We start from the raw sequence: 18,435 nt of genomic DNA, 5'->3' as shown, positions 1-18,435 counted from the left end.
TTCTCATGTTTAATGATAACCGGTTGTGGGGGTTGTTTTTAAGAGTTCCCTTGGATTTATCTAGATCCACTAGTCTCAATTTTGGCCTCTATGAGGTTTGTACTATGGGCAAAACTCTTCTTTTTGTTATTATTTTTTTGGGGTTCCTTCTTATTGCTCTGATTTCTCTTTGTTCATTGTATCTGAGCAAGGATATAGCTTTTTCTTCCTGGTTCTTTCCCTATTGGGCTCTTGAACCACTTTTCTTATTAATATATATATATATATATCAGTGGCTTGCCACTTTTGCCTAAAAACAAAAAAAAGAATGTGGTATTGATAAAAAGGACATCCAGCTGGTCTACAATGTATTGAACAAACTGGGTCTTGAATATGCATCTTTTGTTTCTAGCTTTCATACTCACAAGCTAACTATGGGATCCACTTATGTTAAGCCTTCATTTGTATCTTTTTTTGAGATGTTGATACATGAACAACAAAAGATTATTTCTATTTGTCTCATTAAGCCATCAAAGAATGAGGCCTTGTTGGATAATCAACCTAAGGGACAAAAAGAGTTAGGGTAATCTGACAAGAAACAAAAGAACTTAAAGAACAAACCACATACATATTAAGCACAAAATAAATCATCTTCAAAAGGAGAGTCATCTAAGAAGGAGACGTCTACTTTCTCATATTGCAAAAGGAATAGACATAAAAAACATTCTTATTATAAGAAGGACGTTGTTGAGCTCAAACATCTTCTTAAGAAGAAGAACATTGATCTACCTTCTAGAATGTTCGAGTCAACTTCTTCTTCCAATTCAAAACAAACAGGATATACTAAGGTAAAAGGTCATGCATGAATTTTTTTTGAAGCAGCTAAAGGTAAAGGTAAAGCTCTTTGTGCTACTACAAGTTGTGAATCAAGGAGATGGCTCCTAGATTTTGGAGCTTCTCATCATATGGCTTCTACACAGTTTATGTTCTCTTCTTTTGAACCTTGTGCTATAACACCTATTCTGATGGGAAACAACACTTATATGAGTGTGATTGGGAAAGCTTCTATTGATATGGGGATGATACTTTTAATGATATTTTCTGCGTACCTCATCTGTCAAATAATCCTTTTCATCTATCAGATCACCCATGGTGGAATAGGGAAGACTGTGGAATTCACACCTGATTTAGTCATCATTCAAGACTTGGAAAGCAAAGAGATGATTTCTATTGGGATGGTTGATCATGCATCTTGGTTATATACTTTTTCAGACTTTGCACCTGATGATGGTTTTGACCCTTTGGTTGTTGATCACACTCCTCGTGTGAACATTGATTTTGAGGAGAAATTTGGTTACTTGAATCTAGGTATTTTGACATCAGATCTAGTTCTTAAACCTTGCATTCCTTCTCCTCTATCTACTGTTGCTTCAAAGGATACTTGTGTTGCTACATCCATGGCTACTTGTGATTTAGTGCAACAGGATATACATCATCTTCCGGATCCTATTTCTTGGGATGACTACTTGACAGACATTGCAGATTTATTTTTGGAGTCTCATATTTCAGACTTGGGAGACACTATTTAGGATATTCATCTTCTCATTGATGAAGCTGATTCTTCTTCAGTTATCGCTTAGGAACTTTTGGATCCTCTTGTTCATTCTCCACATGATCATTCATCACAATTTGACTTGAGTGTGGATACTTTTGAGCAACATTTGGAGGAGGCATCTTTATCTTTAGAGGATATTCACAAGTATTTGGATCTTGTTCAGCATACAGCTCTACTAGGTTTTGGATTTTCATCTTCATTGATGTGGCCTAGAACACCTGATTTGAATGTGACAACTTTCAACATCGACATGGAGACACCTGAGCAGTATTCAGAGACTTCACACATTTTGCACTTTCTCCCTTCATATTTATTTTAGGAATGGGAAGATAGTCTACATTCACCTTTGGTTTTATTTCTTCCTAAGGGGAGGAATGTTGTTCAATGATCGTGGTTCATCCTCTACATCTAGTTTCAAGCATCAACCATTGGTACAATTGATCACTTTTGGAAAGGCTACATAGTCTTTCTTATTCTTTCTATCTTTGAGGGGATTTCTTCCTTCCATGGGATTCATTCTTGTGTTGGGTAACTTGTTTTGTTTTCTCTTTTGGGGAGGAGTTTTGTCCCATTTGGTTTTCTCCTTTTCTCCGTTTGTGAGAGATTGTTTTGTACATGGGTACCTAACATGGCCTTGTATTCAGGACCCATCTTTGTGTGTTTTCACCCACCTAAGATATGCTTAAGGGGGTGTTAGTGTAGGTTTTTTTATTTTATCTTGTGTTAGGGAATAAATATTTTTCCTACACATTACTAAGCTTGCTTAGGTTATAATAGAATGGTTAGCATGAGGACATGTGGCAAAATCCTACAATAACATTCACACCCTCTTTTGAATTTATTAGCCACCTCTCCATAACCATTTCTTGTCTTTACCTGAGTTGGCATAACCATGTACTTGGCATTTACCAAGTAGGTAAAACTCCCTCCTATTTTGGGCTACAAGGAGTTATTATTCCTCTTGGTTTTATATGCCCATATTTTTCTATATAAACAAGCCCTCACCTCTCCCTATGCTAAGTACTGAGAATCATAACACTGTCTCAAATTGCGAGTCTAGTTCAGTGTTGGGAGAGTGATGAGTTTTGCTCAGCTCTTGGATTCTTGTCTTCCTTTCCTTTAGTCACATTGATCTTGGGTGGCTTCACAGCCAAATTTAACAATTAGTCCATTGAAATTCAGTACCTTTAGTGAACATAACATATAGTGGGGATGCAATTTTTCTAAAATCTTTAATAAACCTTCTTTAATGAATTTTATCTAGCTGAGAAAGCTTCTAACAACTTTTTGCTTGGAGGGAAATGACAAATTTTTAATCACCTCCATTTTCATCCGGTTAGCTTGTATACCCTTCGAGGAAACATGGTAACCGAGGACAACTCGTTGCATCATCATGTAGCATTTTTCATTACTTAATAAGAGGTTGTGATCCTTGCATCTATGAAGCACCTTAGTCAAATCAGACAAAGCTTCTTCATAACCATCACCATCAGTGGTGAAGTCATCCATATACACCTCCATACAATCATGTGTGAAATCTGAGAAAATCCTAATAACCACTCCTTGGAATGTTGCAGGTGCATTGCAGAGCCCAAAAGGTAGGACTACATATGTATAGGTCCCTCAAGGACAAGTTAATTTAGTTTTATCCTAATCTTTTAGTTCTATCTAGATCTGGTTAACTATCCAAGAATGAAACATATTTATTTCTAGCTAAAGAGTCTATAATTTGATTGATAAATGGAAGAAGAAAGTGATCCTTCCTTGTTGCAAAAATGAGTTCCCTATAGCCTACACAAACTCTTAGTTTTCCCCCTTTCTTTGGAACTATAACAAGTGGTGAGACCCACTTGCTTCCAAATATAGGATATATGAATTCTGCATTCAACAACTTCTGTAATTTAGCTTTGACTATCTCCTTAACTCTTGGATTCGTCTTCCTCTATGATTTTCTAATTTGATTGAAATAATATTTTATATAATTCTAGTGTGTATAGAGGTTTGTGTCCAGTCCCCTCAAATCACTATAGTCCCAAGAAAAATCATTTTTATATTCTCGTAATAGGGAGACTAATTACACTAACTCATTTGGGTACATTTTTTGATGAAAATTTCTAATGAACTATGGGATTTTTTTTGTTTTGTCAGATCTTATGAGGCAATTTGTGTCAATTTTTTAAAAAAATAAAAAAATCTTGGACGTTCATTGGAATTCTGATGAAATTACTTATCGTCGGTAATATGACAGTTGTTCGTTGGAATTATGACCACAAAAAAAATAGTGGAATCTAAATGTATGAGGTATGCGATTAGAATATTATCTATTTGATATTGATTTTTTGATATGTTTTGATGAAATCTAAATGTTGTGATTATGTGGGAGGACTTGTACTTTGTGATTATCTTTACATGTATCTTTACATGTCAAGTCATTTATACTTTTACATTACAAATATTTGCATCATGTTGTTTTCCTTGCTGAGATATTTATGGAAAATTTAATTGATGAATCCTTTTAATGGTTTGTTATTCAATAACACAACGATTCATATTATGATGTATAATGCACCTACTACTATTTTGTATCTATGCTCTTAATCTAATTCGAGGAGATGATGTTTTCCAATCTTGATATTTTAACAAGTCTATGATATTTGCATGAGCTATTCTAGATAATACCTTAGGGAATGTGTGTTGCATTAAAGGATCATTAAGAAGTGTTGTAGATAATACCCTTTATTGGACATATTGATGTAATATATATTTATTATTGTTATCAATTCTCTAAGTATGATGTTTTGTTGTCATAAAATGACACTTGCATGTAGGGTTTGATTATATTGTCTTAGATAGACACCATTAAGAGGATACCTTCTTATTCAAAACGTAGATTCTAAAACCCTAAAATCATAAAACAAACATTTTACTTTTTGTTTTTGTGTTCAAATTTTTCCATGTTCTCAAGGTGTTGAATAAGATAAATATTAAGGATTTAACTAATATTAGGTAGGATCATTTCAATCCTTAGTACAAATGGGGGAACATTATGCTCTAATCAATATCTTGGTGTGTAGAGATTGATATTTTAGATATCAAAGTAAGGGATACCCCCTACGTCTAGCAATGCCTAAAGTGCAAAGGAGAAGAAGCCACTGTCTCATTTTCATTGACAACTAATCTGAGAGTCTTAATAATTAAAGATAACTACTTTATACAGATAATCAAACAATTAGTTGGGAACACCAACACTACCCATGTTTACCCTTTTCACGTGTTTCGTGGCATACACACTAAAACACTTTACATACATTTCACCCTCCTATTAAATAGTGAATTTCATAGTTTAGTACATATACTTTCCTAGTTCTTCTACTCCATTAGTGACCCCCAATTTTTATTTTTACATATAATTACATATAGAAATGTATAATATCCCATACCTTAGCAATGTTTACTCATAATTTCATATAAAAATGTTTAATATCCCATAGCTCAATTTTAATTTTTACATATAATTATAATATCCCATATAATTTTAATTTTAATTTTAATATCCCATACCTTGGAAATGTTTACTTATAATTTCATATAAAAATGTTTAATATCCCATAGGTCAATTTTAATTTTACATATAATTATAATATCCCATAGGTCAATTTCTATTTCAAATTACTCTACAAAGAAAAAGACTTCGAAAAACTTCATTCTCGCAAGGCAAAGCAAAAGACCATTGACGCGCGTAGGAGAGGAGATTCGCAAACGATGGTGAGTGAAGAGTTAATTCGAGCGCATAGGATGAGGAAATTAGTTTATAGGTAAGCAATCACTTAGCTTCATCTTATGTGCATTTCAAACATAATCAGATTTATTTGTTTTCCTTTTGCTAAAAATTACCCTATCTGATCAAATCTAAACCTAAAACCTAAAACCCTAAAACCCTAAATTTAAACATCTACCTTGTTTTCTATAAACTTGGGTCAAGCCCTAGTCATTGTTACAATTGTAGGTCCAACAACACATTTAGTAGGTTAAACCATAGTAGTGTGAATAGTCAAACAATATCCACCCATATGGGGTAGTGCCATATCTCTAATGGGATAAAGAATGACTATGATTCACAATATCATGAAAGAAGGGGAATCAAATATCTTCATTCATGGGCTGAAATGTAGAAACCAAAAGATTCTCAACATGTTAAAACAAGGAAAATCAGGAAGCCAAAAAAAAGTATTTGTCTAATACGATTATTAATAGTAAAGAGTCCCATGCTAGGCAATCATACTTTATTTTTTTCATTTTTCTTTATCTTTTTTTTGTGATTCCCTAAGCCTAGTCATGTACAACTAGAACAATGGAAATGCTAATCATTTAAGTGTAGAATTGGGTGATTAAGGGCATCATGTGCAACCTATCCTTGAACCCTCCTAACTAAGAGATGTGAATGATCAAAACCAAAGGCCAAGGAATCTATGAGAAATAGAAATGAGTTAAAAATGATGATTACATGCCCCTAGTCTACATCTTATATACTACTAGGAAAATAAAAGGTCTTACCATCAAAGGTCATTACGCAAGCACTTTCTCAAGAAAAATCTAAAACACTAAAATAGCTTGATTTAGAGTCCTTTCATCAATCTTGACTCAACAAATAAGATAATTGTTTGGGAATCTACTTTTGTTGAGGTATGACTATCAAAATATTTTCTTATTAGCTTCTAGATACAAACTATATCTAGTTGTATACCTAATATAGGACTTGATGGTAAATAGCATAGATATGAACCAAAGTCATTTTTTTGCTCAAGTTGGAGCAAGTAGATGCAATATCTATCAAGGGTTGAAAATAAGATGCCATAACCAACAATATTGTAAAATAAGAAGAGTGTTTGAAACTTTGTAAAGACAAAATATTAAAAAGTCTAAATAAATGAAACACCATACTATTATAAGTGCTAACCATAATATGTAGCTAGTGTGAAATGTATAGTTTTATTTCACTTCCAATGTATTAGATAAAAAAGTGTGTGCCAAATAAATCATTTGTTAGAACTAAAAATATATATATGTATGTATATACACACATATGTATACATATATATACATACACACACACACATATACAAAAGTGTGCATCAACTAAATCATTTATTAAAACACACACATGTGTACAAATATGTGTGTGTGTGTGTGTGTGTGTGTGTGTGTGTGTGTGTGTGTGTGTGTGTGTGTGTACATACATACATACATACATACACACACATGTATACATATATGTGTGTATATTGTATGTGTACATATACATAAGTATATGTATGTGTGTGTGTGTGTGTGTGTACATACATACATACATACATACATACATACATACACACACATATGTGTGTATATTGTATGTGTACATATACATAAGTATGTGTGTGTGTGTGTGTGTGTGTGTGTGTGTGTGTGTGTGTGTGTGTGTGTGTGTGTGTGTGTGTGTACATATACATACATAGGAAAGGCTTGAAGCCGCTGGAGTGTTGTGTTGAGCCACCTCAGGATCAATCACTTATCTAATCAGTTTACAGGTAAGCAATCACTATTGTTAGGAATTTACTAAAAGTGGAAGCCATTTTGAAGTTATCATTGACTTTCATTATGATTGAGTCAAGGAGTTTAACCCATGAATTGTAGGAAATAGATTTTTGTTGTTTATATTCATTTTGTTGATTACATAGGAAAATATTCAATTAACTTTTTAAAAGGCCAATCACCAAATACACCAAATAGGTGTCTAACTCTGAGATCAAAGATTAGCTAACATCAAAATTTATCATAATGAGATCCATTCATTGTTAGGAATATATAGAAATGTATAATATCCCATAGGTCAATTTAAATTTCAGAGTAAAATACTTCAAATATATTCTAATTATATGTAAATGGGATGATGTAGAGCATCCAACACTCAACCACTTAAGGGAGATCTTTCTCCCAACTCACCTATCCAATTAGGCGATAACTCTTCAAAACCCCACAGGCTCGCTAGTTACTCACAAGGCTCCAATATTCTGAAGACACAACTGTGCTTCTCAATACTCCTCCATCAATTTGCATACCATCACTTAGGGTAAAACAACATGACTAGACCCCCAATCCAACTCACTAACACTTAATCATTACCAACACCCTTTGTAGTCACTCACTCAACACCAACCTCTCACTAGGACTTCAATCTCTACTAACAACATGTATTTGTTACTCACAAGCATATTTAACCCCTTTAAACTCTTATGAGGGATTCTCAACTCATTCCCTCGAGGTTCTCTACCCTCCCAACCACCTAAGAGACCTCAATGACACTTATTACAGTCTTACTATTTTTGAGACAGTCACACTAGGTGTAGGGGAAGTCGTGATTGAATGGGCCATTCTTCCTTATCAACACTTCAAATGTCTAACACAAGGATGATGAACACTCCTATTCCCTTCCCTAACTCTAAACCCATCCATAAACCAAATTACTAACTTTCAAAGGGAAATGAATCAATGCATTGCCAAACTGTGACAGTCAATACACCAAGGAGGACAATCATAAACTTTCATAGTTTGGCTAGATCTTTGGGCCACCAACCACTTGGAAAATGTTTGTGACACCTTCAAACTCTCTTCAAAGTATCCACCAATCTTTCTAATCCCTCCTTTCACTTCAACGCCTCCAAAACACCAACAATACACTGTTGTTCACAGTTTGAGACACAAAATCAGACTTTTTATCCTTCAACAACACATGGCAAGTGCTTAATGGATCCCTAAAAAGAATATGGCAACTAAATTACACATATAAAAATAATTTACAACCATTTGAGTGGTCTATTTGATGTGAAAACAAAACAAAAGCATTATTTTGTAGTCTCGAGTTACCTTGATCTAGGGTTTGGACTGATTTAAAAAAAATCCCTATATCTCTCTCAATATACAATGAAATAAAATGCCACAAGAAGGAAATTAAATTATATTCATGAATAGGATTTAATATTAAAAAAAACTCTTGATTAGACTGTCACGTCTGAAAACTCAGAATTTACAGGAAACACAATGAAACTTTATTGATTTTGTTGCTTGCTTTTACACCCACTTACATTCAACTTCTCTATGGATCAAGGATGGGATTATTTAAATAGTTTCCAATCCTCCTCGATGGGTATAACTTCTTTGAAAACTCGGTTCAACAAACTATCTTCCATCTAGCCAAAAATGCAAAAGTTGCTTGTAACAATAGTGATAAAAATGAGTAACTTTATCCAAAACTAATACTAGACTCAACCTAGGACAAGTATGACTCAAAAGTGGTACAAATTGATACAAATATGTCCATATGACCTTTATACATCATAAAATACCATTTTGGACCCATGACTACACATTTATCCCATAATGACAACTTGGACAAATTTTGGCAAAATGACTCCCACTAAGACTCCATACACAAACCAATGGTCTTAGTGACCTTATTACATCAAATATGGTCTTGATGACCTTATTTACAAATCTCATCCCTTAAAACACAAAATATTCATACTTTACCTCATAGAGGCTTGATGCTAGCCTAGGTGCTCCTGCACCATGGGATATTTCAATTTCATAGACATATGTCTTTTGCTTTGCATAGTAATTATAAGTAAATGGGATATTATAATTATATGTAAAAATTAAAATTTACCCATGGGATATTAAACATTTCTATAAGAAATTATAAGTAAACATTGTCAAGGTATGGGATATTATATCAAATCTCCTCTCCTGTGCGTGCCAATGGTCTTCTGCTTTGCCTTGCGAGAATGAAGTTTTTCGAAGTATTTTTATTTGAAGAGTAATTTAAAATTGAAATTGACCTATGGGATTTTTTTTTGATTTTTTTTTGGCAAAAGTGTCAGGCCACTAGTATATTAATATAATAATAAATTACAAAATCTGGTTCAAAGAGCATACCAGGAGGAAAGAACCAAACAAGAAAACCCCTGGTTATAGCTCGAGTTGATAATTAAACTAAGAACTCCTATAACTAACCTAATTACATGATCAATTTAAAAAAAAACAAGACCAAAATAGTTTGATTGGTCAAGACCACATAATGTTTCCATACATTCATGAGAAATATCATACCAAGACCTCCGGTTAAAAGCCCGAAATACAAGATGTCAACCTATATAAGGCCAAAGTTAACAAAATACAATGCCAATGATCAATGATTTTCATGCTCAAAAGAAAGCAAGGGAGCAAGAGACTAATGCAAAAACTCCAAAATCCCTTTAGAAATCAAACCGATGGAGAAGTTGATCTCAAAAATTGAATTGGATAAGTTTGCAAAAACTAGCCTTCATGTTTATCATGTCGAGAGATCCTCCAAAACCATAGCTGCGAACAAAAAGAACCCTTCTTTGAAACTCAAGCCAAAAATCCTTTGAAACTCTGTCCATCATGTTGCAGATCAAAAACTTCTCAATTAGTGATTATTCCTCCATTGGGCATGGGGAAGCTACAATTTCACCTTCCTCTAGAATATCAATAGTCACACCTCCAACAGAAGGATGATGCAACTCATTGTCTCTCTCTGCAACAAGTGAGGAGTCGAATGGGGAAATGTTGAGATCAATAACCAAACGAGGAAGAAGAGAGGTGACTAGGATTTGAGGGAGCACAACTTGAGGGGCCTCAAGTTCATTGATAATGAATAACAAGGCATTCACTTTCTTCTTGGTTTTATCAAGCAATTCCTACCCAAAAACTCTATAAAACCTATCAATTGAAAATTGGAGGAATCTAAGATTTTGTTGTTCCAATGTATGTTGGATATTATCATACATGGAGACATGTGCTTGCCCATTGAGAAAGAGTTTTCTAGGAAATAAACCTCCCACCTCTGCATGTCCATTCCACAAATCATAATTTTGAACTGGCCTTAGTAGCTTGTTGCCTCAGAGATAAATTTATTGAACTACTCTATGAGTAATTGCCTCCAACAAATCTAGCGACTGTAGTAAATCTAAATAATTCGAAAGGAAGATGGAGACCAATTGTGAAGTAAAGATGATTCTATTCCATTGAGGAAAAAAAATTTCTTCACCAATTAATCTCTTAACATTTTTCCTCACCTGGGGGTTCCCGACAATGAAAATCTGCTCAATAATTTCATCTAAAATTTGGCCTAAAAGTGGTCTCTATCATCCTGTAGTCACAATGCTAACCTTGTAGTTTTGGGGTCTGTAATTCATCCTGCTAAGAAAAGAACAAAACAATCTCTACAAAAATCATTGCTAAAAACAAAGCTAATATGAAATAATGTTAAAAACAGAAGAGGCGTTTGGACATAAATAGAAAAAAATCATGTCACACAAGTTGGAAAAGCCACCTACTATTTAAATGATTGCATCCTACCAAAAAAATTGGTTTTGATGGCGCAAGCATTGGTTTTTGTAGCACACAATCTATAAATTAATGCAATGAAATAAATATGACACAATAACCGTGCATTGTCGTGTGTGAATATCCAAATTCGGATTGGAAAAATGCTTCAACATTCTTTCACATGAGCTACAGTGATAGACAAAATAAATCCAAATATTCATTTTTAAATCGCCATTATGACAAAATAGGGTCGTACTCTGCAACTTCTATGTGCGACATGTTTCCCCTTATATACACTGCCTCTAAAACTATTGTTGTGTCAAATTACATATTTTGATTTTTCATTGAGATTGACTTATCTATACAGGTCGAGATGCTTACCAATTATCACAATTCTAGATGGCAAATAATTCTACAACCTAGTGGCTTTGACACTGTAGAAATTGGGACTTCACTTTTCCAATGTAGACATCAGCTTTTCCTCAATCACAATTTTCTTCAGATGAGGGAAAAGATCAATGTTCACAAGCCCCTCAGTAGAATCAACTTCCACTTTGTCACTCCCATATTAGCTAGTATGTCCGCTAGGTTATTGCCTTCCCCGAATGTGTGCGACCAGATGAATGTTTCAAAAGAATCTAGGAGAATCCATGACTGAGAGAGTAAGTAACTTAAAGTCCAATTATAAGAATCTCTGGATTTGCAAGCATTTATGATCAATGGGGAGTCGCCTTCAACATGTACTTTTGGGAAGCCCAGTTTCTTAGCCAATGATAATCCAGATAAGAGGGCATGTACTTTAGCTGAATTGTTGGTACCCTGAGCTAATGAAGAGGACTTAAATGGGATATTATATGGGATTTAATTATAATATCCCATATAATGCCTAACATAGGCCCCAACGAGAATGTTGTACTTGCGACAAAATTAAAATTGACCTATGGGATATTAAACATTTTCATATGAAATTATAAGTAAACATTGCCAAGGTATGGGATATTATATGGGATATTATACATTTCTATATGTAATTATATGTAAAAATCAAAATTGACCTATGGGATATTAAACATTACTATATGTAATTAGATAATTTGTGATCCGAATGAACATTGCCAAGATATGTTGAATATATGTTTTGCACTATTTGACCAATATAAGCAATGTATGAAAAATGTGGTAACATAGTCAAGGCAATGAACTGTTAGAAAAAATGAGTTAAAGAAATGTGGTCTCATGGTGATGGAGTGCAATGATGGTGATGGAATGTCATGACAGTCAAATCACTATGGATTGTCATGGCAATCCATCACCATGAGAACACATTTCTTTGAGACATTTTTTCAAATAGTTCACTACCTTGTCTATGCAAGGTAGTGAACCGTTTGATAAAATGCTTAAGACAAATATGTATGTAGTTGTATGTACCTAATTCTAATCAGTAAATAAGTTACTTTTACCTACCCCTAATTGTGTATTGTTTAGTGTGATGAAATGATTGATTTTTTACAGTCTTGAAGAATACTCTTTACTATTCATTCCAATATTTGTATAAAATATGTTGACTGCATATTGTAATAAGAAATAAATCTATTCATGTTGTCTACTATGTAATTTTTAGCATACGTATCATGTGACTTATGTAAATATGATTATGATTGACCTTCATATAAGATGTAAGCTAAAATAAGATAAATGAATTACATATGCAAGAATCTGAACCCCTTTGATGAGGATCCTGCACAGTCTACATAAAATCAAGGTGATTATTCCTCTCATGGATCAGCACGTATAAGTCAATACACCCTATAGAAACCATTTATTATTTGCTTTCTTTATCTTTACACCCATTTTGGAGTGGTTTAATAATAAGCTAGGTTTTAGCAACTATATTTTGTCAAAACTTTGATTTTTTTTTTCTCACCTAAACCACCTTGACATCCACATGGTATAGCTCATTCCACTTTCTCGACCCTCCTATATTATTTAAGTGACGAGGAAGAATATGTTTCTCTATTTTTGAAACTCCAAAATTACCAGGAAAACAAACTTGCTCAGTTTTTAAAACCTCCACATTACCATTCATCCTTCCATCAAGTATCAACACCCTTATCTCTTCTTCTTGTACATCATCTTGTGTGAGATATTCTTCTACCCTAGGTTCCATTTCTTTGGTTATCTCTTCCTTAACATTAACTTTTGAAACATTAGTCTTTTCAAGAACTCATTCCTCATTATTTGTTATATCAATGGTCTAGGATTTTTAGCTTAGTGGTATCCTTTGGAGTGGTTGGTCTTCTTGTCTTCTTTAGAAGGTTCAATAATCATTTGTTTGGAAGATTTTATTAATCTCTTATGGGCCATTGGAATGTCTTCAGGTGCTTCCTTAGTTCTTCTTTGGCCTTAGAGGACCTTGTCCTTTGATGGATTAAAGAAGGAGTTATAGTAATAATAGTAACACGTCTCTCCTTTCTAAGATTCTCCTTGCTAAATGAATGGATCTTCTGAGCTCCTTGCTAAAAGAGAAAAGGATTCATGCTCTCATCATTGTCTCTATTAATGCATCAACTCTTGGGCTGATCCTTTTGGGTTCGGCTGAGACCATGGAGGCTTTGAGGCCTTTTCTTAATATCCTATGTCTGAGCTAATGCATCTTGGATTGTGCATATATTGTTACATACTGATATGATCTCCTTGTTCACTATCTTTCAACTTGCTTCATAACTATGTAGAGATTATTTGTGACCTTTTCATTGGTTGAAGTCCTTTTGAGATTTGTTGCTATCCCTAGCTAGTTTCTTTTCTCACCAACTCAATAGGTGAAACTTCTTCTTTGACTCCTCAACCTACTCGCTAGGCTTCAATAGCCCAAACTCACTCAAGCCTTCTCAAGCCCTTGTCCAACCACTCACATAAATTATTCCACTCATAACCAACCTTCTTGAACTCTTAACCATGCTCCTCAACTCTAAGACAATCATCAACACCATCTTGGCTACTCAACTAGGACTGTCCAACTAGGATCTCATTCCTTCTATTGTAATAACTCATAACATGTAACAAATCTTCCTCAAACCATGGGAATCAAGAGATAAACTATCAAAACTCTCCTTTAAGGTGCTCACTAACTGATATAGCCTGCACTTTGACAGGTTTGAGACATCCTCTCAACTACTCCCATCAATGGAGTATCCAATGGCTGCAACTCAGGGGTTCATCCAGGCAATCACCTCTCCTATTGCCACAAACTCACAACTTCCTTGCCTCACCTAGGAGTTGCTTTCTCCTCTCACCCTAGTCTCTTGGAAACCACAACGAGGTTCTCTCCTAACCTGTTCCAACACCTTCTCTGCAGTTAGGTGGATCCACACCTGCAACCAAACATAACACAAACCACAAAATAACTTTTCCAACCCAGATCTTTTGTTGGGCTCAATAAGTTAACGCACTTTTGAATATTTCATTATGCTTCATTGTTAATCTTATTTAGTAATGAGTATTGAATCTTAATTGTAGGTTCCAATAGAGCCAACACAAACAATAGCACCACAATTTGCTTGGATCGACTTCTTAAATGCAGAGTTACATATTCCCATGAACATCAAACCTCGAAGGAAAAGATGAGAGAAAAGATGAGTACACTAAAGATTCTATACTATGAAGCATTGGATGTGTTCGTGTATTTGGGGCATCGAATGCTTCATAGTATAGACTTGTTAGTCTATCCATATTTTATTTCTTCCTATCTTTGGGGCATTTGATGCTTCAAGTCCCGATCTTTCAAACTAAGAGCAATACTTGACATCATCAAATCAGTTGAGACCTTCATTATTTTGTCTTCAACATAATTGTGAGAACAAGGTATCTGTGAGTGGTGTGCCTATATTTCAAGCCAAGTAATTTGACTAAATTATCTAAATTATTGACTAAATTAAGTTTATATTCTTGTATTGTTTGGTTAAATTTTTCACTTTATACCACATACTCTAACACGTACGTAATTATTGATAAATGTTGGTTATAGATTAGGTGAGGAACAGTTCAGGTATGCTTACCCTTAAAAGACTCATTGATGGTTTATTTTGACTATGGTTTATATGGAAATAACTCACCATTGCTATTTCATTTTGTTACCAGGGGTTGAATCCATTGATGTTCATATTTTATTTAAGATGGATCAATACAACCTACGTGGGAAGGTATAAATATATATATTTTTCAAGTTTTCTTTCCTCTCTTTAATTTTCTTGAAGCTTTGCAAATGGATTGCTTTTTTCTTTAGAATAGTAGCATCTTGTCAATGCAATCATTAGTGTTTTTAACATTTCAAGATTGTAGAGCATCTTCTACACAAAACTTGCAATCATTGAACTAATAATTTTGCAATTAAAACATTACCCAAAATTACATAACAATAACTCGGTTGCTCCGACTCTTCCTTTGACAGTGTCTCTCTAATCTAAAACCTCTCATTTCTATCACTTCTTGGTGAGTGATTGAACTCAAGGGTTTTTTGACTGTATTCTTTGAATTTATTTCACCCTATCTTCTATCACCTCTCGATACTCAAAAACCCTTATCTATATTTGATAGTAAAAACCTCATAGCACTGATGTTTCGATAGCACTGACATTTTCCAAAGTTAAGTTTAAGTTTTGACAACCTTCTATAACCTTTAACCAAATTAGAGTAACTTAACCATCTATTATCCAAGTAAAATTTTCCAAAGTTAAGTTTAAGTTTGTACTGATGTGTACTATAAATAATATGGATATAGAGAGTTTGTAGTGAATCATCAATCCCCAAACCTAACTCTAAATCTTCTAAAGAAAGGGAGAGATAGAGATAGAGGTCAACAAGGAGAAGGGGACAGAGAGACAAAGAGTGGGAGGGAGAGAATGGATAGAATGGGATAGAGACACCTAAGAGAAAGAAAGAGGCAAAGAGAGGGAGAGATAGAGAGAGAGAGAGAGAGAGAGAGAGAGAGAGAGAGAGAGAGAGAGAGAGAGAGAGAGAGAGAGAGAGAGAGAGAGAGAGAGAGAGAGAGAGAGAGAGAGAATGGATATAATGGGATAGAGACACCTGAGAGAAAGAGGCAAAGAGAGGGGAGAGAGAGAGAGAGAGAGAGAGAGAGAGAGAGAGAGAGAGAGAGAGAGAGAGAGAGAGAGAGACTAACATTTTTTTTAAAATATTTTTTCATCAAAATTTTGACAAATTCCCCCAAAATGGCCCGACAAGACTGTTGAGATTTTGATGAAATTTTTTCATTAGAGGAACAATATTCTCTTTGGAGCATAGTGGCAGTCTGTCGGAATTTTGACAATCGATGTCGTCCAAATTTGCCGCACGTATAGTATGGTTTTGACGAGGGTGTTGTGCGAGCGACAAAAAACTACCATGGTTTTCGTCGGAGTTCCAACGAAAATTGCTACATGGTTTCATGCGAGATGAAATTGGTTTCTGACAGAATGTTTGTTGGTTGTTCGACAAAATATCTTGCATCGAACCCGCCGATGAAATTTTAGCAACGAAAAAATCACTGTCATTTCATCAAACCTATGACACAAAAACGTTGGAATTTAGATGATATTTCATCAAAAAATGTGTCCAAATGTGTTATTATTACATTTGTTGTTCTTGATTGAGTTTAGTTCTTGATTGAGTTTACTATTGATATTAAGGTGCTTTCTAGGAGTAATTTGCACTTGAATGGTAAGGAGGCTCATTGAGGCTATATTTAAACATGTCCTAGAATCCTCAATGTGTGGCAACAATTGATGAAGTAGTTGTGTAGTTGATAGGTAGCTTTCACATGAGGCTGTAGGTAGCAATGAATACAAAGGACAAGAAGTGTTGTCAAACATGACAATTATTCTTCATGTCTATTGTAATTATTCAAAATTATATGATCTATGTTTGTATCATCATTTTGTCCTTGCAACATAGGGTCCCTTTCTATCATCATAAGTGTTAGTAGACTATTTAGTTTCTTGTATCTGAGGTATGGCCAAGCAACTTGATCACTATCTTGGTGAGATTGGGTTGGGGGATATAAAACCAATTTTTTATGACATTCCCATTTGAAATTATCGTTTTCCCTGATCTACATCCTATGAAAGCATTTGTTGTTGAAAGACATGGTCTCCCTAAAATGAGTGAATAAACCTCAAGATTAGCTTTTGGTTGTAGGATAATGCAATCTATAGGATATTCCTAGGAGTCAAGTGTTATTACCAAGTCTTTGACCATCCCTTCTATCTAGACTATGGAGTTATCAACAAGTTGTAGGATAGTAGGTGTAGGCCTTAGATTAGGTAGTTACAAACCTCGCATTTACTCTCAATAAATCACATTGATGGTGACTACTAACTCAATCAAATTATTTGGAATGAGCATTCCAGGGTTCCCAAGATTAGTATATTTGGTAACAATGATGTTTCCCAACATGATGTCCACTAGTTGGCCCGCCACATGAATAGTTGTTGGGTCCTTTGTTTTTCTATATTACTTTTCAATGCATAGCTCCTCAATGGTCTTATTATAGATAGGGATAGTTAGGATTCCCAAAGATACTGAGAGGGGAGGTGAATCAGTATCTAATCGATTAATGGATTTTCTAAACTTATTAAATGATTTGCATGCCAAAACAGTGTACCGGTAAACCAGAAATAATGCAGTAAATAAGATGAGTAAACACAACATAGAAACCACACCATAACACAATATTTTTAATGAGGAAACCCGGTGTGGGAAAAACCTCAGTGGGATTTGTGACCCACAATATTCGCTCACTGGCCAATAAGTGAATATTACTTACAAATGTGGTGCCTGCACATGCAGGAAGGCTCGCTGCTCAAACACAAAAAAGGAAGTCTCACTGACTTACAAAAATGGATTATGTAAATCCAATATCATGTACTACTTCGGTTCAACATCTTCTATGCCAGGTTTAGTACCGGTTTAAGCTCATACAACTTCCCTAAACCTTATTCCAAAATCTTCCTTAATATTCGCATCTTCCTATTACAATCCTTCTATGCTTATACAAATGATTTACAAGATCTCATACTTATATGAGTCCTATTACAATTCACCTTGTCGGCTTTACAAAAAGATTTTACAATTAAATACAAAATATAGTAAACAAAATCCTGTCGGTTGGGGTGCCAGTAAACATCTTGACGGTGCCGGTGCCGATGCTTTTGACTATGCTGGTGTCTGTGCCTGTACCGATTCCATAGGATTGTAAGGTTTCCATTAATGACAATATCTTCAATCACTTACAATTTCTCATTGGAATGTGCATTTTCCAACAATCTCCCCCTTTGGCATTGATGGCAACACTCATGAGAAAAAGCCAAGATTGTATCCAAAAAGTGTTGTCCAAAAGTCTTACCAAAATTGTGTGCTCCCCCTGAGAAGATGATCTCTTCTGTCATATCCTTACTCCTTTT

General features: G+C 34.5%; 1 protein-coding gene across 1 annotated transcript in view; it reads right to left on the bottom strand.

Moving 5' to 3' along the window:
• Positions 1–1,608: 1,608 nt before the first annotated feature.
• LOC131874278 (uncharacterized) overlaps positions 1,609–18,435 on the bottom strand; it is a 28,415-nt gene continuing 11,588 nt past the window's right edge. Inside the window, exons 3-4 of the mRNA XM_059217571.1 lie at positions 14,275–14,352; positions 1,609–1,719 (exon numbers count right to left, since the gene is read on the bottom strand). Of these exons, the coding sequence (XP_059073554.1) occupies positions 1,609–1,719; positions 14,275–14,352 (189 nt within the window). The remainder of the gene's footprint in view (positions 1,720–14,274; positions 14,353–18,435) is intronic.

The sequence above is a fragment of the Cryptomeria japonica genome, chromosome 3, assembly GCF_030272615.1.
Source record: "Cryptomeria japonica chromosome 3, Sugi_1.0, whole genome shotgun sequence".
NCBI classification, from domain to species: domain Eukaryota; kingdom Viridiplantae; phylum Streptophyta; class Pinopsida; order Cupressales; family Cupressaceae; genus Cryptomeria; species Cryptomeria japonica.
The sequence above is the reverse complement of the archived record's forward strand: the minus strand, read 5'-3'. Positions and strand labels throughout refer to the sequence as shown.